This window comes from Macaca nemestrina, chromosome 7 (assembly GCF_043159975.1).
Source record: "Macaca nemestrina isolate mMacNem1 chromosome 7, mMacNem.hap1, whole genome shotgun sequence".
Lineage (NCBI taxonomy): Eukaryota > Metazoa > Chordata > Mammalia > Primates > Cercopithecidae > Macaca > Macaca nemestrina.
In genome coordinates, this window is record NC_092131.1 from 19,632,450 (window position 1) to 19,657,451 (window position 25,002).

Here is a 25,002-nt window from a genome sequence, read left to right on the forward strand (position 1 = left end):
GTTCCCTTTTCCTTTCAGCTGATAAACGCTTTCCTTAAGGGTTACATAGGTAAACACTAAATATTTATAAATTGTGTAATTCAAGAAAAATGAAACTTGAAAAGGATTCTTCAGATTTTTTGATGAAACAAATCATCGTCCCCGTTGTCTTTCATGCAAATCTGTATTTTTGTTTGCAGTGCTGGGTTTGCTTATGACATTTATGTGCAATTCTCAGCACTGTGAGACTTGAGTGAGCCTAACCTCGCTTCACAGCTTGATAGGAGTTGTAAATATTAGGTACTGATGGTATGATTTGAGGCAACCTAAGTGACTGACACCTAGAGCCCTCCCTGCGGTATTATTCCCATCAGAGCTGAGTAGATAATGAAGATATAAACACTAGTGAAGGCTCGGTGGCTTGGTCTGATGGTACTCATATGGCACAGTGAAAATGGAGATGCTATCAGTGGAAAGGACCCACCATCTGTCTCCCCTCTAGAGCAGAGCAGAACATACCTCCGATGATTATGTGACCATTGTCAATTAGGCTGATTTATGCAAAGACAGTCTGTACACATCCCATGCAACCAGATTTTAAATTCTAGGGTGCCAGGGTTTGCTAGAAACAGTGGCCGGCTGCGGCCTTGCATAATATTCCGTGTTCTCTTAGAGGGAGAGAAGAATAGAGTCAGCACTTGACAGAAGGTGCTTTTTTTCCCCTGTATCGTCCAGTCAACTGTCTATGAGTCTGCCAAATCTAGCTCGCAGCCTCTTTTTGTACAACCCCTGAGCTGAAAATGGTTTTTGCATATTTAAAAGATTATTTAAAAGAAAGAAAAATATACAACAGAGACCCTATGTGGCCCACTAGGGCTAAAATATTTACTATCAGACCCTTTATGGAAAAGGTTGTTGATCCCTTGTCCAGAGTGAAATAACTCAGATGAAAGAAGGCAAAATGTAATGATGATTGACTTTTCCAGTTGTAATCTGATTTGTGACAACCACTATATGCCTGTTTTAACAAAACTTAATGGGCATTACTTAGGATAAATGTAATTACATTTCAATATTTCTGTCTTGCTCTCCTTACATAGGGTTATTCCAGGTTTGCCCAAGGAACAGAATGTCTGTTTGTTGTTCTAGAAGTAGCTCCTGTGTCTGTCACCTCCTCTCCAAGGCTTCCACCTGTCGCTTTTATATCCCAGCTCACCCGTGTGAACAGCGTGTGTTTGGGCTGCCATGACAGCACGTCCTACCTTTTCTCCTGGCTTGAAAGAGGGTGGCAGGGGCCAGCTCAGGAAGAACTGCTGAGGAGTTTTTCACCTTCTCCTGCTCGTGATGAGGCTAGGGAGGGATTTTAAGCAGTATCTTTAATTGTTGCCGAAGTATGAACTCAGGGAAGGGGGCAACTGTGAAGCAGTGATGCATAGACTAAGTCTCCTGGAAGAAACAGGGCTTGAATTAGACCCAGAAGGATGGGCACTGTTTGTGGGAGGGCACAGGTACATAAGTACAGGGAACATGTCATGGAGTGTCTGCCAGAGTAGGGAATTTATAGCAGTGTGAGATGAAAATGGGTCATCATTGTGGCCAGTTTGTTGGAAATTTTAAGGTGTACGGAATCCCAAATTCAGTAATCATTGAGGAGTCATTGTAGCTTATTTTGAAAAAGAGAGATGTGTGTGTGTGGTGTGGGGGTGGGTGAGAGTGGAATGACAATCATGAAATTGGTTACTGTTTGTTAAACCCTAACTGGGAGCCAGACATTGGGCTAAGGATGTTACTTGGACCATCTCATTTAATCCTCACAACAACCCTGTGGGGAAGGTTTTATCTCTAGTTTGCAAATGAGGGAACTAGGCTTAGAGAGGTTCAAACAACTTGCCCAAAGTTCTGAAGTTAATAACGGCCACAGCCAGGATGGCTCTTAACTCCTGCCCTGTGGAAACAAGCTCAAGGTAAAACATTCTTACAAGACAGAGAAGAGTGTAAAAGCAACCAAAATCCTGCCTTGCAGAAATGTCCACTTTGGGTGAACATTCTTCTAGACATTTTTGTGTGTGTATATGCGCAGCAACTTGTATGCATTTTTCATAATCTGGGCCACTCCATGCCTGCAAGCTTTCTATAAATGTCACCATATTCTATATCCTAGTGTTTCCCCCTGACTTAACACTAATTTTCTAATTTTCACAACTGGGTGCACAGCATTTTGCTTTGGGATGGTACCCTCATCCACTTAACCAGTTCTTTCTAGATCATTGCAGGTTCTTGAGCAGGGGAATAATGTATTGGAACCTTTCTTTCTTTCTTTTTCTTTTAAAAAAAAAAAAACAAAAACTAAAAGAACAACTTTTAAACTGAGTCTTATGCTTTTCCCCTTTCTTTGCAGCATGCCCTTGATGCTGACAATGCGGGAGTCAGTCCAATAGGAAACTCCTCCAACAACAGCAGCCACTGGGACCTCGGCAGTGCCTTTTTCTTTGCTGGAACTGTCATCACCACCATAGGTACCCATTCGTTTGCTAATATCTCTTTCTCTGCAGATCATCTTGAGTAAGGGTGCTTAGTCAGTGTTTTGTCCTCATAGCATAAACTATAGTTTGAGGTTCAGAGGAGGCTTACGAAACACTGTCATTTAAATTAATGCAGTCATTGTGCTGGCTTTCAACAAAAGCCAAAGCAGAATGAAGTATCTCTTTTTCCAGAATGAAAGGCTAGCGAACCTAATGAAAAGGTTAGAATGGAAAATATGAGTTGGTTGGTTGAATTCAGATTACTCATTTGAGCTCAACTTCCATTTTAAAAATTGTACTTCTTATTAAAGCTGTATAGTAAGGGACCAAAATGTTCTACAAAATTTGTTATAAAAAACAGTAACATTCTGACCCTCTCACCTTTTCTTACCTTCCCAGAGACCGTCACTTTCATCTGTTTTGATTGTTGATTTGAACATTCATCCCCATGTCTTTAAATATCTTGCTTGTACTTCTGGAATTTTCAGTTTTGGGGATTTTTTTTTTTTTTTGACTTTGTATTGTGGAAGATGAGGAGTTAGTTCCTTCTTCCTGCCTGCCCCACCACAGAAGGGCTCTTTTCCTGTCCTCCTGTCTTCCCAATATTTAATTAGATAGAAGTGAAACATCTGCATGATTTTGACTAGATAAATGCTTTCTGCAGCTGATCATAGAGTGAACTGCAATGACCTCTTTCCTGTATCAGTTTTTGTCTTATTTTTTGTGTATCTTTTTTTTCTGACACTTGGAGAGTTTCGTATTTTTGTCTTGGGGTTAACTGTATTTATTTATTTATATTTATTTATTTATTTATTGAGACAGAATTTCACTCTTGTCACCCAGGCTGGAGTGCAGTGGTGCAGTCTCAGCTCACTGCAACCTCCGCCTCCCGGATTCAAGCGATTCTCTTGCCTCAGCCTCCCATGTAACTAGGATTACAGGTGCCCACCACCATGCCTGGCTAATTTTGTATCTTTGAGTAGAGATGGGGTTTCACCACGTTGGTCAGGCTGGTCTCGAACTCCTGACCTCAGGTGATCTGCCTGCCTTGGCCTCCCAGGTGAGCCACCACACCTGGCCTAGGGGTTAACTTTATAAGTATAATGGCATATAATAATCTTAGTGTTCTATTTGTTAACCAGCATGTATTTGATCCCCATAATGGGTGATGATAACTCTTTTCTTTCTTTTTCCAACACAAAGTTTTGGTGGACATCATCTTTTAAATGATTAAACATGCTTATGTTTCTCTTATATGATTTGCCAGCTTTAAATGATAACTCTTGGCACTCAGCTATTACATATAAGGCAGTCAGTGAACTTAGCATCTCAACTTCCTTTCCCTCTTCCACTATCCACTCTTATTCATGGTATCATTCTATATAAGTTGTATCTCACTTTATTGTGCCTTGCTTTATTGTGTTTTAAGATGCTGAGTTTTTTTTTTTTACTTTTTTTTTTTTTTTAACAAATTTAAGCCGTGTGGCAATCCCACATTGAACAAGTCTATTGGTGCCATTTTTCCAACATCGTGTGCTCCATTCTGTGTCTCTGTCACATTTTGGTAATTTTCACAATAGTTTCAACCTGTTTCATTTTTTATTATATCTGTTAAGGAGATCTGTGGTCAGTGATCTTTGATGTGACAATTGTCATTGTTTTGGGGTGCCACAAACCATGCCCTTTGAAGATGGTGAACTTAATCAATGAATGCTGTATGTTCTGACTGTTCCAGCAGCTGGCCATTCAGGCATCCCAGATCCCTGAGGCACAACGGTATTGAAATTTGGCCAACTAATAACCCGCAGTGGCCTCTCAGTGTTCTAGTGAAAAGAAGAGTCAGTCGCATGTCTCTCATTTTAAATGTAAATCTAGAAATAATTAAGCTTGGTGAGGAAGGCACATTGAACTCTGAAACAGGCCAGCAGCTAGGTCTCTTCTGCCAAACAGTTAACAAAGTTGTGAGTGTAAAGGAAATTCTGTGTGTTTTTTTGTTTTGAGAGAAGATCTCTCTGCGTCACCCACCCAGGAGTGCAGTGGTGCGATCATGGTTCACTGCAGCCTTGATTCCTGGGCTCAAGGGATCCTCCCACCTCAGCCCCCTAAATAGCTCAGACTACTAGTGTGCATCACCATTCCTGGTTATTTTTTTAAACATTTTTTCTAGAGATGGGGTTTCACTACGTTGCCGAGGCTGGTCTTGAACTCCTGGGCTCAAGCGATCCACCCGCCTTGGCCTCCCAAAGTGCTGGGATTACAGGCATGAGCTGCTGTTCCTGGCCAGTAAAAATTCCTGAAAGAAATTAAAAGTGCTCCTCCAGTGAGTGAGCACACTAATGATAAGAAAGTGAACCAGCTTTATTGCTGATATGGAGAAAATTGTAGTGGTCTGGATAGAAGATCAAACCAGCCACAACATTCCCTTAAGCCAAAATCTAAATCAGAGCAAGAGGGCTCTTTTCAATTCTATGAAGGCTAAGAGAGGTAAGGCGGCTTCAGAAGAAAGTTTGAAGCTAGCAGAGGTTGGCTTATGACATTTAAGGGAAGAAAGCCTTTTGATAACATAAAAGTGCAGGATAAAGTGGCAAGTGCTAATGGAGAAGCTACAGCAAGTTATCCAGAAAGTCTAGCTAAGAAAGTGGATATACTAAACAACAGATTTTCATTATAGACAAAACAGCCTTATATTACAAGGTGCCATCTAGGACTTTGATAGCTACAGAAGAGAAGTCAATGCCTGGCTTCAAAGCTTCAAATGATAGGCTGATTCTCTTGCTAGGGGCTAATGCAGCTGGTGACTTTATGTTGAAGCCAGTGCTCATTTACTATCCAGAAAATCCTAAGGCCCTTAAGGATTATGCTAAGTCTATTCTGCCTGCCTTCTATAAATGGAACTTCAAAGCCTAGATGATGGCACATCTGTTTACAGCATGGTTTACTGAAGAGTTTAACCTCACTGTTGAGATCCACTGCTCAGAAGAAAGATTCCTTTCAAAATAGTACTGTTCACTGACAATGCACCTAGCCACCCAAGAGCTCTGATGGAAATGTGCAAGGAGATAAATGTTGTTTTCATGCTTGCTAACACCACATCCATTCTTTAGCCCATGGGTGGAGTAATTTTGACTTTGAACTCTTATTGTTTAAGAAATACATTTCATAAGGCTGTAGCTGCCATACGTAATGATTCCTCTGATGGCTCTGAGCAAAGTAAATTGAACATCTTCTGGAAAGGAGTCATCATTGTAGATGCCATTAAGAACATTTGTGATGAATTGGAAGAGGTCAAAATATCAACCTTAACAAGAGTTTGGAAGAAACTCCAAGCCTCATGGAGGACTTTGAGAGGTTCAAGACTTCACTAGAGGAAGCCACTGCTGATGTGTTGGAATTAGAAGCAGAGCCTGAAGATGTGACTGAAATGCTGTATCTCATGATAAAACTTGAATGAATTAGGAGCTTATTCTTATGGATGAACAAAGAAAGTGATTTCTTGAGATGGAATCTGCTCCTGCCTGGTAAAGATACTGTGAACATTGTTGAAATGACAACAGAGAATTTAGAGTATTATGTCAACTTAGTTGATAAAGCAGTGGCAAGGTTTGAGAGGATTGATTCCAATTTGAAAAAAATTCTACTGTGGGTAAAATGCTATCAAACAGCATTGCATGTTACAGAGAAATTGTGAACGGAAGAATCAATGAATGCAGCCAACTTCTTTGTTGTCTTATTTCAAGAAATTGTCACAGCCGCCCCAGACTTCAACAGTCACCATCCTGATCAGTCAGTAGTCATCAACATCAAAGGAAGACCCTCCGCCAGCAAAAACGTTATGACTTGTTGAAAACTCAGATTATTATTAGAATTTTTGGCAATAAAGTATTTTCAAGTTAAGGCACATCTATTGCTTTTTTAGACCTAATGCTATTGAACGCTTAATAGACTATAGTAGAATGTAAACATAACTTTTATATGCTTTGGGAAACAAAAAAAATTGTGTGATTCACTTTATCATGGTGGTCTGAAGCCTAACTCACAATGTCTCTGAGGTATGCCTGTATAACCTCAGGGTATGTAATTTACATTTTAATTTGTTATCCTGATATTTGCATTTGTTTTAGTCATAGCTCTATAGTTAGATATCACTAATGTTTATCTCTATTCCTTTTGCTGTGGTTTATCTCATGATCACTTACTTGGCTGAAAGTGATCTTCAAGTAGTTGCCATAAGAATGGCTCAGGGGAGCAATATTCTGTGAGATCTTGCATTGTTCACAGTTGTAGCTTAACATTTGAAGGATAGTTGAAACAAAATGAAATCCATTTTGTTGACTCATATTTTCTTTTCCTTTTTTTTTTTTTTTTTGAGACTGGGTCTTGCTCTGTTGTCCAGGCTGGAGTGCACTGGTGCAAACATAGCTCACTGCAGTCTCCAACTCCTGGGCCAAGTGATTGTTCTGCTTCAGCCTTCTAAGTGGCATATACCACCAGGGCTAGCTAATTTTAAAAATATTTTGTAGAAGCCAGGTCTTGCTGTGTTGCCCAGACTGGTCTCAGACTCCTGGCTTCAAAGGATCCTCCTGCCTTGGCCTCCCAGAGTGCTAGGATTACATGTGTGAGCCACCATGCCTGACTTCACATTTTCTTTTTAACTGGTCTTACCGGTGTTGCTCTTCTGTTTCCCAGTTTTCATGCAGCTGTTGGGGGATACCTGATGCCAGCCTATTTTTTTCCACTTTTATAGGTGGCTTCATCCTTTTGTTCAGTGACTTCAAATATTATTTCTCTATCTTTCGTCTGATAACATTACTAGGTTTTGACTGTTTTATTGTGGTAAAGTTTTCTTGATTGACATCTTTAAACATTTTATTTGCTGTGTGGTTTTGGTTTTGTTTTTTGGACGATTACAGCTATATATATATTGTAACTTCTTTGCTCATCTTCTATGTCTCTCATTTCTCTTCTACTTTTTAACTCTTAAAATTTAGTTTTCATTTTGTTTATTTTATTCTCCCTATTCCTTTTGTTTGTATGTTTTCCACAATACCTATGCTGCCCTGTACTCCTTCCAATTTTATTTTTTGTTTTTTTTTTGTGATCAGTAGGGAATTTTTTCCTTTTCCTGTTTCTTTCCTGAATTTCATAGCTCACATTTCATTTTCACTTGTTCAATTTTCCACGGATTTCTTGAATTTCTGCTTTTTGGCTTCCCTGTGAAGATTCTTAGAGATAATTATTTCATACTTGGTCACAATTTTTGTCTGATTTTGGAAACATTTTTCTGGTGAGCATCTCCATCCATTGGTAAGTTTTGTTACTCTTTTCACATTTTTTTCTTATGGAAGTTTTATATTTATGTTGGGTCAACTTCTTTTTAAAATACCTGGCCCCAAGCAAATTGGATATTCCTGGACCAGCTTTCTGCCAAATGATTTCATGGAGTCGGGGAGAGGAGAGCAGTGTGAGTCAGGATACCACCTTTCAGATAGGACATCCTAACTCTCTTCATTTCTGTGACAGAGTGTTTCCTGCAAATAGGGTCCATCTGTATTATTTCTGTCCTACCTCTCCTGTTTTCTGAACCAGATCAAGTTCAGGGTGGCTTCTGCTGCTATCCCTCTTTATCTTATGTTTCATACTTGGTAAAAACAGGGACCTCTCTTTTGAAGTTCAGAGTGAGGTCCTCACCTTTATACTTGGATATTTTCTGATACTTTCTGAAATTTACCACTTTAGGGCCCTGTCATCATTTTCCGAGCTTCTTCTCTTTATTTTTTGTTCATATGGCTTCCGTCCAATCTCTGCTTCTTTTGGTAGTTCTTACACATATGCTGGAATGTCTGGATTATATCCTTTTTCCAGCTCTGCTGAAAATGAGTTTGAGGGTTTTCTGCCCACATACGATTGTGAAGTAGCACTGCAATAAAAATCTTCATTCAGAAGGAGGAGAGACACCCAGCAGTTACTGGTCCACAGCAATGATGGACAGGCATTGAGAGGCTCCCCCGCCCTCCTGCTGGGGGAAATTCCTTCGTTAAAACTTGTTTATACTCTCCAGGAGGAACTCCCTGACTTACTGCTCTTTGAGGCCCAGCTGTGCCTTTTGAGAGGTTCTTTCCTCTAAGGCACGGTTTTGACAATCAACTTCGTACAGGCAAAAATTTCAGAGGCTAACGGTTGGTTTAGAGGCACAGGATTTTGCCTTGGTTTTAAGATCTAGCCTTCACGACCTAGGTTGTTTCTAGGTGAAATCCAGAAAGTTATATGCAACAAGAACATTTTGGATGAAGGAAAATTGCCATTCTTATTTAGAAAGGCTCTTACTCTAATTATATGACATGCTAGGTTTACACTTGCAAATCTGCAAATATATTGATGTTAGCTATTAAAAGTATTCAAATGCCCATGACACAGTGGGTCTGGGACTTAGAAGCCTTCTCTGGCACTCTAGGCCAGGTTGAGTCAGCTTAATCCACAGACTCACAGCATCCAACAAAGGAAGCTGGGTGGCCTGACATCATTTGGTATAAGGGGAAAAGCATTAGAAACCTGAACAACACCAGAGGGCATTGCTGTAGTAGATCTAAGAAGAACAATGTCAGATTTCATTGTGTTCAGCAGATTGTTAACCTGAGGAAAAGCGTCATGCATTGTAGGAGGATTTATTGTAAACCAATTAAAATTGAGAAAGTCTGGGCCACTTCAAGAAGTACATTTTGGAAAACGCTCTCTGGTACCCAGTATTGGATTCATGAGACATTAGTGTATATTGAAGGAAACTCCTAATTTTCTTGTTTTAGGACATGGCTAAATGAATGATCTGTCTGCTGCATTGAAAAACACTATAGCTACATTGGAAGGCGCATTAATGGTGTTTATTGTGTTATCTTGTTAGGAATCCAGGAACTCAGTTTATTGAACAGCTATGTTTATTGATCCACACAATATTATGCGACTGAGGAATGGTGGCTCTATCTGCCTAATGAAGAATGTTTGATATGCAACAGTTTTTGCCCTTTTTTGTGTGTGTACTTACACTGGAATCTTTGAGTTTGAGCAAATGGCTCTTAGCCCTTGGATTCTGTTGCCTGGCTTCCATACACTTACTCACCCATGTCCTCGTTGTCATATCCCCAGTGATTCCCTTCCCCACGCTTGGTCCCCAGGCCTCAGGTGAACAATCACCTTGTCTAGACTAAGAAATCCAGTGCTTGGCCACAATTATTAGTTCAAAGATGGACATATGATTTGGATTAGGGGCTTTTGCTGGAGCTTTGGAGGAAATGACCTCCCTTTCTTACTAAAGGTAAGTCTGGAAAGAGACAGGCCTAAGGCACTGCCAGTCATTTTTTTTCCCCTTAGGTTGTTCTGCCTAGAATTCTTCAAGCACTAAAGAAGCAGAGTGAAAAAGAGGAGTGGTTAATGGGGTCTCGCTTACATCATTTGAGCTCTGGATAGAGCTACCCAGAAAGTGTTAAGAAATAAATGTTAAACCTCCTTCTATTTACTGGGGTCAACATATTTTCTTTCATTGTTTAAGCAACTGTGCATTGAGCTTTCTATTACCTGCAACTGAGAACATCCCAATACACACTTTGGATCAGAGCTCATGCAGGGCCAGTGAATATCCTCTGACCTCCACAGCTAGTGACTGAGCCTGCTGGCTGCTGCAGCTGCCATCTGCCATCATCTTTGAGCCATGGACTCTTGATTTAAAGTCTTAGGCAGAACCATCCTATTTGTTCATGTGCACACATCCTGGCTGCCTAGGAGGCTGTTTCCTCTGTGGTGGGAGGCAGGACACTGTGTCATACCAATTATGCACAGGAAAGGGGTCTTTCCCAAAAATCAGAAGGAAGGTGGATGCTGAACAGGAAACTACTGCAAAACAAATATGCATCAAAACCAAAAGTAAAATGCAAAGTCCACTTCAGTATCAAGGTACAGTGTTAACACAAGAGATAGGGTCCTTGTTCTATTTAATTTAGAAAACACGGTTTTCTCTCTCACTCTTTCTTTCTTTTAATTGAAAAATAATGCATTGTAAGTTGAACACCATTTCCCTGGCTAAATTTTAACTCCAGAGTAGAGGATCTTGATAGAGTCATACAGTTAGAGAATTCCAAAGAAACCCTTAATACAATGTAAGTAAGAATAATGAGGTGCAGAAATAATTGTTTTTCCAATTACTTAGTGGTAAATTCATTTGTTGCATGTGGTCACAAGGTTTATAAGAACACTCAGAGCCCAGCAATTCTTCCAGTTCTTCCTGAGCAATTTTCCACTAGTTAGGAGTCAGGAAAGAGGAACCATGAGAGCTGAGGAGCTGTGTTTTCATTAATTGTGAAATACACAAATATTGGCCTATTTCCTTGCGATCATAAAATTTGCAACATAATATTGCAGACATTTTTGCATATTACTAAAGTTCTTTGAAAAGCGTATTATTTGATGGTTTCTATTGGATCCACTATTCACACTATAATTACATATTGCTGGAAGTTTAAGCTGTTTCTACTTTTGTAATAGTGTAACACCATAGTGTTACGTTGTGAAGTGTGGTCTTCATCTCTGGTTGTTTCCTTGGAAAGATTACCAAGGGTTTGCTCTGTCAAAGGAAATGACCTTTTTAAAGCCTTGTCAAATTTCTTTCCAGAAAGGCTCTCATGAGCAGCTTAAGGTTATGTACTTTTCAGACGTAAAAAATGTGTTCATTAGGTAGAATGTGTATAGAGACACTTTGGGAATAATAGAATCTTTTCTGAAAAGCAGCGCTACTCCTTAGTATCAGAGGTGCCTTTTATCTGAGGATATCAAAGCACTTCTTTTTGAAGAAGGTTTTTCTTGTGCTGAGATATATGGAAAGATTTACAAGTGTATAGCAAACAGAATACCTTCAGGCACTTCTCCAGACCAGTAGCCACACCAGAAGAAGAGCAGACTCTGCTCAGTCAATGTCAGGGATGCACCTGCACCCTAGTCCCTTTCTCAGTAACTAATTCAATGTGAGAAAGTCCCACCTGCCTTCGATTATTGGCTCTGCTGGTGGGTCCCCCATAACTAGCTTTTCTAAGCTGGATCAATGATGCTCACTTCTACGTGCAGATGCTTTTCACAAGCTGTGATTGTAGAAGGGCAGCGAGGGATCAGGTTCTTACCAATACCTGTGAAATGCGATTAGATTTTAGTCTGTGAGGCATTTTCAGATTGAGCCACCGGACTCTACCCACATCAGAGAGACAGCCTCTGGTCAGGACCCAGGTGGTAGCCAGTCACTGCATCACTTGCCTGGCAGCCTCATTTAAGGGTTGTCCCTATCAAGCTATCAAGGCACCTGTTGGTACTTACCCAGCACTTGGATTGGATGTTTATTTTTATTTTTATTTTTCAGAGAAGAGGTATTGCTTTGTTGCCTGGGCTGGAGTGCAGTGATGTGATCATAGTTTACGGTAACCTCAAACTCCTGGCTCAAACTGTCCTTACGCCTCAGCCAACCAAGTAGCTGGGACTACAGTGTGCACCACTATGCCAGGCTAATTAAAACTTTTTTTTTTGTGGAGACAAGGGCTCACAATATAGTTCAGGCTGGTCTCAAACTCCTGGCCTCAAGTGATCCTTCCACCTTGGCCTCCCAAAGTGCTGAGATTATGAGTGTGAGCCCCCACACTTGATTTAGATGGGATGTTTAACCCGTGGCTTTGGAAAGAGAAATCACCATGGCTAACATTCACTGAGTTCTTACTAGTTAGCATGCATTGTGCTCCACATACATTATCTCATTTAATCCTGCATAACCACACAGAGTGGGTACTGTTATTAACCTCATTTTATCTATGAGAAGACTGAGACCCAGAGAAGTTAAATAACTTGCCCAATATTTCATAGTTAGTAAGCAATGGAGTCCAGTTAGATTCACCAGGACTGGCTACATAATTTGTGACACCCACTACAAATTGAAGTTGGGTCCCTTGCTAAAACATCAAAATGGTAAGCTTAGAGCACTAATGCAAGCCCTGGATCCATCTAAGTGTGGGCCCCATGGGACTGCACAGGGTGCACATCCACAAAGCAGCCCTGCCTGCGCAGACAGACTGGTGACCATAATAAGAAGCACACTCTCAACTAAACAAGTAGGGCTGCACAACACACAGTTGGGCAAAGATTTGACTGTAGCACATAAACAGCAAATGGAAGCCTTTGTGTGCGCTCCTCAGGCACAACTCCTCTTTAAATGCCAGCTTTCTCTTCATGAAAAACATGGAACTTTTTTCTAGCCAGAGGTGAACAGATCTGAGCTCATCTTGGTACTGTGCATTCATTACAGCCTCTCATTGGCTGTTTGCCCTTGTGGAGCTGGTTGTCTTCTGCTGAAAGTCACCACCTGGTGCTGTGGGTGCCATGGGAGGACAGTGAAGTTTCTGGAGGGAAAATAGGAATCAACCGTCTGTTTTCTCTGGGACTGAGTTTTCCTGGAGACATATTGCTCAGAAACAATTCCTTCCCACAGTAAAGCACAAGGCAAACTGGTAATTGCTACCACTGGGTGCTTAGTTTGCACTATATTTCACAGGTATTTAATCTTAACATGTAACTCTTGCTTTGCATGTGACTCATTTAATCTTTAATAGCTATAGGTAGGCATTTTAATAGCCTTGTCTTTTAGATGAAGAAAGTGAGGGAGAGAGATTAAGAATGTGCCTATGACCTGAGAGTTAGTAAATAGAAGAATCAGAACAGAAATCTGTGTAGTCTCTAGTTCTAGAGCCTACAGACAACTGTCGCACCTTACTTCAAAGTTTTACCCAAGCATTCTGGAAGGATGGGCAGGGCAGTCAGACAGGCGGGATGTAACTCAATCCCCAGATCCAGAAATGTGGTCTTCCCACTGCCTCAGAGCAAAGCTCCAAAGTGTAAGTGCTGGAATTTTCCCAGAGTGACAGGGTTGAGGGTCAAACAGTCTCTCCTTATAGTTCACCAAAGGCATGGAGCACAAAAACACTCGCACACGCACCCATGCATGAGATACAGCATCACTCAAGCATGATGACTTTCTATCCACTCGGCAGTGCGTCACCAAAGAAAGATGACTGTGAATATATTTAAAGGCTTGTTTGAGTATTGAATCACTCATGCTCTTACCCAAGAACTTAGCTTTAATTTTATTTTTGTGTTCTAGTCAACAAAACACTGAACAAATAAGGAACCAATTGTGATAATAATAACAATAATAATAATAATACTTTGCATTGGTAAAGTACTTTACAGTCCATTGATTTTTCCCCCCTGCATTTTCCTTGAGTACCTCTGACGCTAGGATTTGTAGAGGTTAAGTGGGCCTAAAGAGAACCAGGTAGTGTGAGGTGGAATTGGATCGGGTCTTTCATCTCACTTCTCCCTGACGCTCCATGGTAAGTCACAGCGTCTTACCCAGGAGGTGGGGGTTGCCATCTCTGAAAGCTGGAGGAAGGGGGTGTAGCACTTGTCAGGATTAATGAGATGCCTATTCATCCAGTTCCAAGCCTCCATTTGTTTGCCTATGTCTGCAATATATTTCTTTCTGAGACACTTGGACAACCTACATTCCCCGAAGTTAGGCTATTGTGAGTCAGTCAAGCTGGGATCTTCAGTGTTTTCACAAGTTACTTGGAAGTTTCCAAGAGTCACCATAAACCTGCGTGAAGTGAAACTGTAGAGGCTCATTTGTTTCCTTTTCAATAGGGCTAGCTTAATGTCAGCTCGACCATTCTAGAGGAGAATGCTTGGAAAAATGATTTTGCCCAAGTTCCTGAAAATACCTGAGAAAAGTTCTGAGAGCTTTTTTGGATATTTAAATCAAAATCCTGGTGAGTAAAAGAAGTTCAAGATGAGGAAGCCTAGCCTGAACACTCGTTTTAGAAATGGAAGCTGTCGTTTAGATTATTATAAGAGGTTTGAATGATTCAGAACAGAAGATTGCCAAGGAAAGTATCCAGGTGACTCATTCCTGAAGGCAGAAAGCAACCGTGAGTTCTGTAGGCCTGTGGGTGGCTGAATGATGGACTAACCATCAACATTATTTTTTATCATGTTGCTTTCCCAACCTATCAATAACCATGGACTCAATAACTCGCTCATTGAATGGATTCAGAAACAGGCCCCACATAAGTTACCCAGATTTGGGAGAATGGTTAGATTACTGTCTAGATACTTTTTTAACATAAGATTGTAATATCAATTGTCACAAAATGAATATTAATTAATTTAGACTTTCATCTCCATATAAAGTGTGCTAATGCTATAGGCCTTTTTCTTCCAGCAATACTTTCTTTAGCCTCATCCATATAGGGTAAGCCCAGTACTCATTGTACGTAAGTTACTTATGTAATTGCAGTACTCTTAAGAATGCAGATGTGGGTATATTCAAAGCACTATTTGAAATACATATTAGTAGACTGGACTATAAAAAGATTCTCTTGTATTTAAACATCCATCAATAAACTTTTAGCACCTTATTACCCTCAATGCAAGAGGTGGTTGGGAGGAGAGGCAGGACTCAGAGATGAGGTGGAGTTCCCAGTAAAGAGAAAAAAAGAACCAGATGGGGCTAAACTTCACTGGCAGTGGGGAGAGACAGCACAAAGCCTTCCCTTCCCTATTCTTTCCTGTTTTCAGACTTCCCAGGGTAGGGCTGGACAATTCATGAGTCCTTTCTAACTTTGTACTAGACCACATTTCCTCTTTAATATGGAGTACCCATCACCCTTGAAGACAGCCAGAATCTGTCCAGGTGGAGCCTATGGGTAAGACTGTGAAAAAGAAGCTCTTGTCAAGTCTAAGAAGTGCAATGGTGATTCCTTCCCACACATTCAGGTCTCACTAAACTAGACATGCCCATGATGCTTGGTGTTTCCGAAAAAGGTGGTATTACCTTTTGTCAGAAATGAAAATGAAAGTTCTGAGTGACCATGAATTTCCTAAAATGTGTTAATATCCAAGAAACCTTAAAACTGTTTATAAGGGGAGAAGGAAGAGAAGCAACGGAACAATGTTGCGAATTGTATAGGGACTTTGAAATGAAGTTCTACTCCCTAAAGCTTGTAAGGTGGGGGAATGTACAAACTTTTTAAAAAGTCTGTGAGTTCTTTGGTCAGCATGCTAATGTCTCTGCCACTCTCCCTCTTTTTAATATTTCTTACCAGGGTATGGGAATATTGCTCCGAGCACTGAAGGAGGCAAAATCTTTTGTATTTTATATGCCATCTTTGGAATTCCACTCTTTGGTTTCTTATTGGCTGGAATTGGAGACCAACTTGGAACCATCTTTGGGAAAAGCATTGCAAGAGTGGAGAAGGTCTTTCGAGTGAGTACTGCATCATATTTAAATTATAACCACTGCGATCCAGTTGGCTTTAGCCTGACAGGATCCAGGAGGCAGTAAAGGGGCATTATCTGCTTTTAATGGAATAATTTTAATGTTATGATTGTATTTTCTGTTTTGGCCAATGGAAGTCAAAGATCTTGCACCTAAACTTCCTTCTTTGAGTAGCTTCCTATTTTAGAGTGGTATTTCTGCAATCACAACACAAGAGGGTTAAGTATGGATTTGCCAACACAGATTTTTTGAAGAGGTGGAACAAGCTTAGTTTCTCCTTAAAGATGGAAGATGGGGTTCCTCATTGTGTTTGTAATGAAGTAGAAAACTGTAAATCCATCCATTTTGTTGTTGGAACTCCCTCACTCCATTTTATTTTCAAGCACAGTGTCTTTAGGCTAATCCTGCTTCTTCCAGACGCCTAACTTCTCCAGACACTGCTCTGTGCTTTGCACCTGTCTCCTAATGGTCTGTCTCTCTCCCACCTCTCACTGCTCAGTGCTCCCTCAGAAATGGCATCCTGATGTACTACTTCCTACTGAACTGTCGATGATTGCTATTGCCTTAGTGGGTTTTTTCCTTTCTGGAATATTTATCTTTAAACAAGAAACAACTATCTCAACTCAAGGAATTTATTTACTAAAATTAAAATTAATAAATTATTCCTGGCGTCGGTTGCAGGCATGAGTGGCTGAGTGATTAAACTGGGGTTCCCAGTGCCCTTTAACTCACACTCATTCGTATGGTTTCACAGAACACTTGTTTTGCTCAGGCGTAAGGTCATTTCTGCTCTCTTACTCAGTACTGACCTGATTCTCAAGTCTTTCAAACCTTCCTCAGGGAATGCTTTCTTATGATGACTTAATATTTAAAAATGACATTTTGAGGTCTTTTCTAGGATCTAGGAATGGTGGCCAAAGACAAGATCAGCTGGAAGCTCTAAAGCTGTGCTTTTTCACCCTGTAAGAACTCTCAAACTTTGAGTTCAAGGCTGTCTCTGCAATAATGGCTTATACTTCTCTTTAGAAGAATGCAAGAGAGCTTTCAGATGAGCAGTTTCAGAGGCTTTTTAAAAAGAGTAAAATGGGAGGAATGAGTCACCATGGCTGGGTGAGCCATTTATAATCTCACTCATTCTGGTCAGCTGCCTCAGTTTACTCATCCACAAAAGGGGATACAATTTGAATCTACTTTGTCAGGTTTTGGTGATGATTAAATGAAATAATGTGTGGAAAAGAACTTGTCATAGAGCAGACGTAGAGAGCCCAGAGCTTCAGCGTGTCTCTGCAAGAGAAGCCCTCATGGGCAAGCTAGACACTCATTCGGGTTTCATCTGAGGAGCTCTGTGGTGTGTGAGTTTTACTGGAATGTCCCACAGCCTTTGCTCCTTAATGCTGGCTGGCCGGTGGTCTCATTAGATTGTGCACCTGGGCTCCCCAGTAGTCTCCATGGAAACCATCAGTGCTCAGCTTCCCTGCTTTTCAGATGTTTAGGTCTTCGTAAACCAGACACGGCAGCCCTGTCTCCAAGAACTGTTTTGAACTGCTTGGAAGCACCCTCTTAGCTGCTGCCTCATGGCCCTGTGATAGAGAAAAAAGAATCTGGTGGATTGAACACTCAGAACAGGATTCAGTTGGGGAAATGACTGATCTGGCATTTTTATTTTTACGTAGCTTCTTTAGAGCTCTGTTTCCTTATTTGTAGAGGAAAGGATTGGACTAAAAGTTTTTGAAATCCTCCTTAGCAGAAAAAATTCTAGTTACTATATTCGAAATGACGGAAGAGGTTGCAATCATTTGGACATCTGCTACTAAATTTAGGGACTTAGTCTCCCCTAATGAATTTCAGACTACAAATAGAGTGTACGGTTCTCCTTCCCCTTGAAACTGCCTCTCAAATGCATCATCAACAGATTCCGATACAGAGCCTTAGAAACCTCACATTTCATCTTTTTTGCTGATTGTCCGCTCAGCTCCTTGCAGCACCATCAAAGATCAGGATTCTTTTAGGAAGGCGAGACAGTTGCATATTAGTGAATTGGCAGCGCACAATGAATGCATTTGTTAAGTGTTGGAGGGATGCTATTGGAAAGGGTGACCAAATTCCAGGGGGAATGTAAGTACACTTCCTAAATATACAAACAACTGATCCTGCAGCAGTTTGCTTGCTGCATATAAAGTTTTGGTAGAAAATCTCAAAGTTTTCTGCCACTGATTTAAACTACATTTAAAAGTCCAATTATGTTTAGGTGGTTATTTGAGAAGTGAAAATTGTATAAACTAACAAAGCTTGGAGTTGTGAATTTTTAGTTCTCATGGGGGAAGGTTTATGTATTTCATCTGCTCAATGAGTGTTAAGCCCTTCTCTTGATCTGTTATGCTTTCCCTCAGCTCTTGGGAAGACAGGATTTACTGTGGAGTAAAAATAAAATCTAAAGTTGGCCTTCTGCCAGGCATGATGGCTCACACCTGTAATCCTAGCACTTTGGGAGGCTGAGGTGGGTGGATCACCTGAGGTCAGGAGTTCAAGACCATCCAGGCCAAGATGGTGAAACCCTGTCTGTACTAAAAATACAAAAATTAGCAAGGCATGGTGGTGCGTGCCTGTAATCCCAGCTACTCGGGAGGTGGAGGCATGAGAATTGCTTGAACCCAGGAGGTGGAGGTTGCAGTGAGTTGAGATTGTGCCACTGCACTCCATCCTGGATGACAGAGTGAGACCCTGTATCAATCAATCAATCAATAAAATAAATATAAAGTTGGTCTTCTAGATGTCTGAACCCTGAGGTGACCCTGGTTTGGGTCCTTCCAACACATCCCAGGTCTGATCCTCATTTTAAAGAATTGCTGAGGGGTATTGGATTACTTAGAAATGCTTTTGGTTGTGGAGTAATAAAATGCCTGACTATTGGAGTTTTTATGACATGAATAAATAAAAATTCTTTCTTCTCCTCTGGAGTTCAGAACTAACTGTGAAATGGAGGAGTCAGATGGAGATCAAATTACTAGCTTTATTGCTCATAAGCTGATCAGAGAATATAGCTTTAGCTTTGTTTCCGAAAGGGCTTATAGTCACTTTACCCTGATTTAGGACTTTGCTGCTGCATTAGTTTTTCTATTGCTGTGTAATATATGACTACAAACATAGAAGCTTAAAACAACACTTTTAAATGGCCTTCTTGCACCACCACTTAGAATTTTAGTTTATTAAAATTAAACTTAGTTTAATTTTGCTCTCAGATGATGTTCAGAAACAAAGAAAAGGTAAAAGTAAAGGTGCCAAATTATTTGCAGATGTGTGTAATAACCAAACCTCAGGCAATCCGCCCTCCTTGGCCTCCCAAAGTGCTGGGATTATAGGCGTGACCCACCATGCCAGGCCACACAAATTTTTTAAGCCAGGTGTGCAGACCAAATAAAATATTAAGCTAGATGTACAGAAAGAACCAAAAGTGAATTCACCAGAAAAGACATGCCACTAAGACAGAATGTAAATTCTGTAGAAACCAGAGTACTCAACGCAGAAGGATATTTTTCTACCAGAAAGTGCTTGCCAACAAATAAAAACCCCTCGTATAGACCAAAGAGGGATGAAAAATTCTTTACTTAAGGCACCTTTCAGCCAAATCAAATCACATGTAAAGTCAAAAAGAACTCACCAAAGGGAGGGAGTCTGAGAATCTGAGAGGAGAGTCACCCAGACAGAAGCAGCAGTGGACAGAAGCAGAGAGCAGAAAGGGCTCAGTCAGTACTGCACTCAGTTCCAGGGACCTCTCATTCCTCTAAGGTGCACTCACTTTGATCCCACTTCTGACACCATTTATGTCACCCTAAATAACATACAGAGAGAGGCTCATTGAAAGAAAATGATATTTACTTAGGAATGGGTGTTGCAGTGGTAACATACATGCCAGTTTAAACTATGTGTGCATTCAGGGAGGTAAAGCAAAAAAAAAAAAAAAAAAAAAGAAAAGAAAAGAAAATAAAGGGGTTTTTTAAAGGAAAAATGAGGAGGATTACATAATTGTTTTGAGCTAATTATCCTTGAGTACAAGGATCAATAACAAGGGTGATGCCAGTCCAAGGTTGGACAGGCAGTTGCTGGGTAGATGTCTTCGCAGACATACTTTTCTGCATAAGGCGGTGATGGGTTTTGTGCAAGGTTGTAGTTTTTGCAGTCTTTTATGATAGCTCTTGTAATCAGGCATTTGTGCATGAGAACCCTTCCTTCCTGGCTTTCCCAGACTCTGTTTGTCAGGGTTTTAAACACAAGTAACCTCATTTTGATTCTGACAATTTTCACAGTCCCAACACTGATTAACAATGGGTTAAGAATTTGGACCCTATCTCACATAGCAAGAAGCCTGGAGGTACGTTGACTCAGGCTTGTGCTATCAACTCCACAATGTCAGGTGTATCCAGATTTGTTACCTCTTTCTGCTCTGTTTTCTTTGGCATGGTGACTCTTCATCCTCAGACTTGTCACTCACATTGCAGGATGGCTGCTTCATGACCAAATAGCACGTTTTCACCCAACCTCATATCAGGAAATACAAAAGGAACTCCCTTAAAATTTTTCTATTTTAGAGCAGTTGCATATTCACAGCAAAATAGAGAGCAACGTACAGAGATATCTCTTAACCCCTTGCCCCCACACATGCACAGTCTCCCTCATTATCAGTATCCCCCACCAGACTAGCACATTTGTTACAATTTATGAACCTACATTGATGCATAATTATCACCTAGAGTCCATAGTTTACATTAGGGTTCACTCTTGGTGTTGTAGAGTCTATAAATTTGGACAAATTTATAATGACATGCATCTACCATTATAGTATCATACATAATATTTCCCTCTCCTAAAAATCCTCTGTACCCTGCTTGTTCTTCAATCCTGCTCTCCTAACCTTCGACAACTGCTCATGTTTTTATTATAGTTTTGCCTTTTCCAGAATATCATTGATATACTTTGGCTGTGTCCCCACCCAAATCTCAACTTGTATCTCTCTGAATTCCCATGTGTTGTGGGAGGGACCCAGGGGGAGGTAATGGAATCATGGGGCCCAGTCTTTCCTGTGCTATTCTCATGATAGTGAATAAGCCTCATGAGATTTGATAGGTTTATCAGGGGTTTCTGCTTTTGCTTCTTCCTCATTTTTCTCTTGCTGCCACCATGTAAGAAGTGCCTTTCACCTCCCGCCATGACTCGGAGGCCTCCCCAGCCATGTGGAGCTGTAAGTCCAATTAAACCTCTTTTTGTTCCCAGTTTTGGGTATGTCTTTATCAGCAGCAAGAAAATGAACTAATACAGTCGTGTAATTGAAATCATACTGTATGTAGCCTTTTCAGACTGGCTTCTTTCACTTAAATATGGATTAAAATTTCCTCTGTGTCTTTTCATGGCTTGTAGCCCATTTCTTCTGGGTGCTGAATAATATTCCATTTTCTGGGTGTATCACAGTTTATGTATCCATTCACCTAATGAAGGACATCTTGTTCGCTTCCAAGTTTTAGTAATTATGAATTACACCTGTGCACAGGTTATTTGGTTGAACGTAAGTTTTCAACTCCTTTGGTTAAATACCAAGATGTGTGATAACTGGATTGCATGGCAAGAATATTGCCACACTGTCTTCCAAAGTGGCTATACAATTTTGTACTTCCACCAACAATGAATGACAGTTCCGTTGCTCTACATCCTCATCAGCATTTGCTGTTGTCAGTCTTTCGAATTTTCTCCATTCTAAGTGTGTAGTGGTATCTTGCTTTCATTTGCATTTCTCTGATGATGTATAATGTGGAGCATCTTTTCAGATGCTTACTTGTCATCTTTATATCTTCTTTGGTGACGTGTCTGTTAAAGTCTTTGGCCTAGTTTTTAATTGGGCTATTTGTTTCCTTATTGTTGAGTTTTAATGTATAGCGTATTATTATTATTGTTGTTGTTATTATTATTATTATTTTTGAGACAGAGCCTTGCTCTGTCGTCTAGGCTGGAGTGCAGTGGCGTGATCTTGGCTCACTGCAACCTCCGCCTTCCAGGTTCAGGTGATTCTCCTGCCTCAGCCTCCCAAGTAGCTGGGATTACAGGCATGTGCCACCATGTCGGGCTAATTTTTTTATTTTTAGTAGAGACGGGGTTTCACTATGTTGGCCAAGCTGATCTTGAACTCCTGACCTCAGGTGATTTACCCACCTCTGCCTCCCACAGTGCTGGGATTACAGGAGTGAGTCACTGTGCCCGGCCGTATTGTGTATATTTTGAATTACAGTCCTTTATCAAGTATATCCTTTGTATCCTTTATCAAGTATATCCTTTGCAAATATTTTCTCCCAGTCTGTGGGTTATCTTTTCATTCTCTTGGTAATGTCTTTAACAGAGGAGAGGTTTTAATTTTAATGAAGTCCAGCTTATCAATTATTTCTTTCATGGAGCATGTGTTTGTTGTTGTATCTAAAAAGTAATTGGCACACCCAAAGTTATGTAGATTTCTTCCTATGTTACCTTCGAGGAGTTTTATACTTTTGCATTTTACATGTAGGTATGTGATCATTTTTAAGCTGATTTTTGTGAAAGGTGTAAACTTTGTGTCTGCAGCCATATTTTTTGCATGTGTATGTTCAGTTGTTCCTGTGCCATTTGTTGAAAACACTATTTTTTTCTCCATGTTATTGCCTTTGCTCCTTTGTCAAAGATAAGTTGACTATATTTATGTGGTTCTATTTTGGGCTCTCTATTCTAGTTCATTGATCTATTTGTCTATTCTTTCTCCAATATCATACTGTCTTGATTAATGTAACTCTATAATAAGTCTTAAAGCCAGTTAGTGTCAGTCCTCCAGATTTTTTCTTCTTTTTCAATATTGTGTTGACATCAGCTCCTTTTATGGAAGAAAAATCTTTCCCAGAAGTTACCCTGTCGATTTCCCCTTCTGTCTCATTGACCAGAATGAGATCACATCAGCATCTGCAGGGGAGGATAGGAAAGGAAGTATCAGACAAAGGACGATGGTATTGCCATGATGGACTTAAACCAGTGATTCTCAAAGTTTGGTCCCTCAACCTTAGGCCTCAGTATCCCTTGGGCCATCAGTATCGGCATCCACTGGAAACCCGTTAGAAATGAAAATTCTTTGAAAGTTGTGGTGGTGGCAGGGGTGGGGCTGGAGCTCAGCAATCTGTGTTTACCAAGCTCTACAGGTGATTCCAATGCTTAAGGAGCAGAGGAATCATGTTTCATCTCTTGGGGCTGAACACATTGCTGTGATGAACAAAATTAGAATTCTGTTAGCAAAGAGGTTGGAGTAAGCAAATGACAATGTCTCACATAGATGTCAATTAACTGCTAGCCACAGAGACCACTCATAGAGAAGATGTCTTCTCTCTTCCTTGTCATAAATTAGGTGGCTGTTGGGATCCTTGAATCAATCAGGATAAGCCAGCCTATCACAAACAGCTTACTCCCACTCCTGCCAGATCTGCTGCAACCCAGGCAGCTTCTCAGGCTCAGGGGTTAGTAGGGCAGGGGAAAGAACTGAGCGCTGCATGCTGGCTCTTCAGAGTGTTGTCCTTCAGGTAGAGCCCATTGGCCGGATCTAGTTACCAGGCCCTGTTCATAACTGCAAAGGGGGTTTGGAATGCATTCTTTTATCTCCAAGAATAGTAGTAGATGTTAAAATTGGTGAGCACTAATATAGTCATGTACATATGCTCTAAGATGCACTCCTGGGTCCCACTCTAGGGTGACCAGCATTTCAGGAATTTAGTTCCAGGTCGTTTGTGCATCACTCTTTGGGGGTAATACTACTATTGTGAGACTCATAGATTTCACACCTGAGAAAATGCAGCCCATGATGTGACTTGCCTGGATTCACACAGTGAATTGGTGGTAGGACCTGGATTAGAACCACTAATCCTGCCTTAACCTCTTCTAGGTGGGCTGAAAATATTAATGTCAGATTAATCTACACTATGAAACCAATGCGGAGTTTAGAATATTTTAGTATACCATGCCAATCAAAGTAAAAATAATTCTTCCTGAGTTCCCAGGGAAATATCTGGGCAGTTAGCATCCTAAATATCTGCTTATTTGGGATGAAGGAGGGCTGACATTGGATTCTGAAGCAGGTTTGGGAAGCAGGCAGCCTCTTTGTCCCCTGCTGTGGGCTAGCTGTCTTGCTGGGCCAGGCTGACTGTCACTTGATAGGATGCTGTAGGAAAACCAGTCAAATTTTGGACTGGTTCTCATTTTCTTGGCTCCAAGCTGGACTTTGGACTCTGGTAGGAAGTACCTGCTTGTTTTTATCTGGCTCGGATCAGCAGGCTTTCTGATATTTCCTGTAAAACCAAGGGACACCTTTTCTTTTTTTGGCTTTTTTTCCCCGCCAAGGATATGGCAGAAATGTTTATTTGCTTATGGATCCAAATGATTCTGGGTGTCACTGACAAGTAATAAAACATTACCCTAGACTTATGAGTGCCAAAATTACTTGGAAAATTTAGAACAGGCCACATGTTTAAGATGGAAGTGATGACAATCTCAAAATGCTAATAAGGTTAAATTAGTGGACTGATCAACCACTTTAGATTCCAGGAAGGGGCATGTGGCAGAAGCCAAAGACTCCTGCAGGCATCTGCCATGTGCCTGGCATGGATCAAGGAGAGGCTTTTAAGAACACAATTGGCAGGAAGCTTCTGTTTCTGCCAACGCATCTTTGAGCTCGCATTCAGCAGTAAAAGGGTTAACTTAAAATAATTATTATTTCAAGGGCCAGGCACAGTGGTCCATGTCTGTAATCACAGCTCTTTGGGGGGCCAAGACGGAAGGATTACTTAAGCCCAGGAGTTCAAGACCAGCCTGGGCAACATAGTGAGACCCCCATCTCTGAAAAAAAAAAAAATCGAGCTGGGTGCGATGGCTTACACCTGTAATCCCAGCACTTTGGGAGGACGAGGCAGGCAGATCACTTGAGGTCAGGAGTTTGAGACCAGCCTGGCCAACATGATGAAACCCTGTTCCTACTAAAAATACAAAAGTTAGCCTGGCATGGTGGTGTGTGCCTATAGTTCTAGCTACTTGGGAGGCTGAGGCAGGAGAATCGCTTGAACCGGGGAGGCAGAGGTTGTGGTGAGCCGAGATTGTGTCACT

General features: G+C 40.8%; 1 protein-coding gene across 3 annotated transcripts in view; it reads left to right on the forward strand.

The window, feature by feature from the left end:
* LOC105467586 (potassium two pore domain channel subfamily K member 10) overlaps window positions 1-25,002 on the forward strand; it is a 165,324-nt gene that overhangs the window by 104,904 nt on the left and 35,418 nt on the right. For all 3 annotated transcript variants that reach the window (XM_011717307.3, XM_071099759.1, XM_011717306.2), the window contains 2 exons: window positions 2,378-2,495; window positions 15,680-15,840. In XM_011717307.3, coding sequence (XP_011715609.1) covers window positions 2,378-2,495; window positions 15,680-15,840 — 279 coding nt within the window. The remainder of the gene's footprint in view (window positions 1-2,377; window positions 2,496-15,679; window positions 15,841-25,002) is intronic.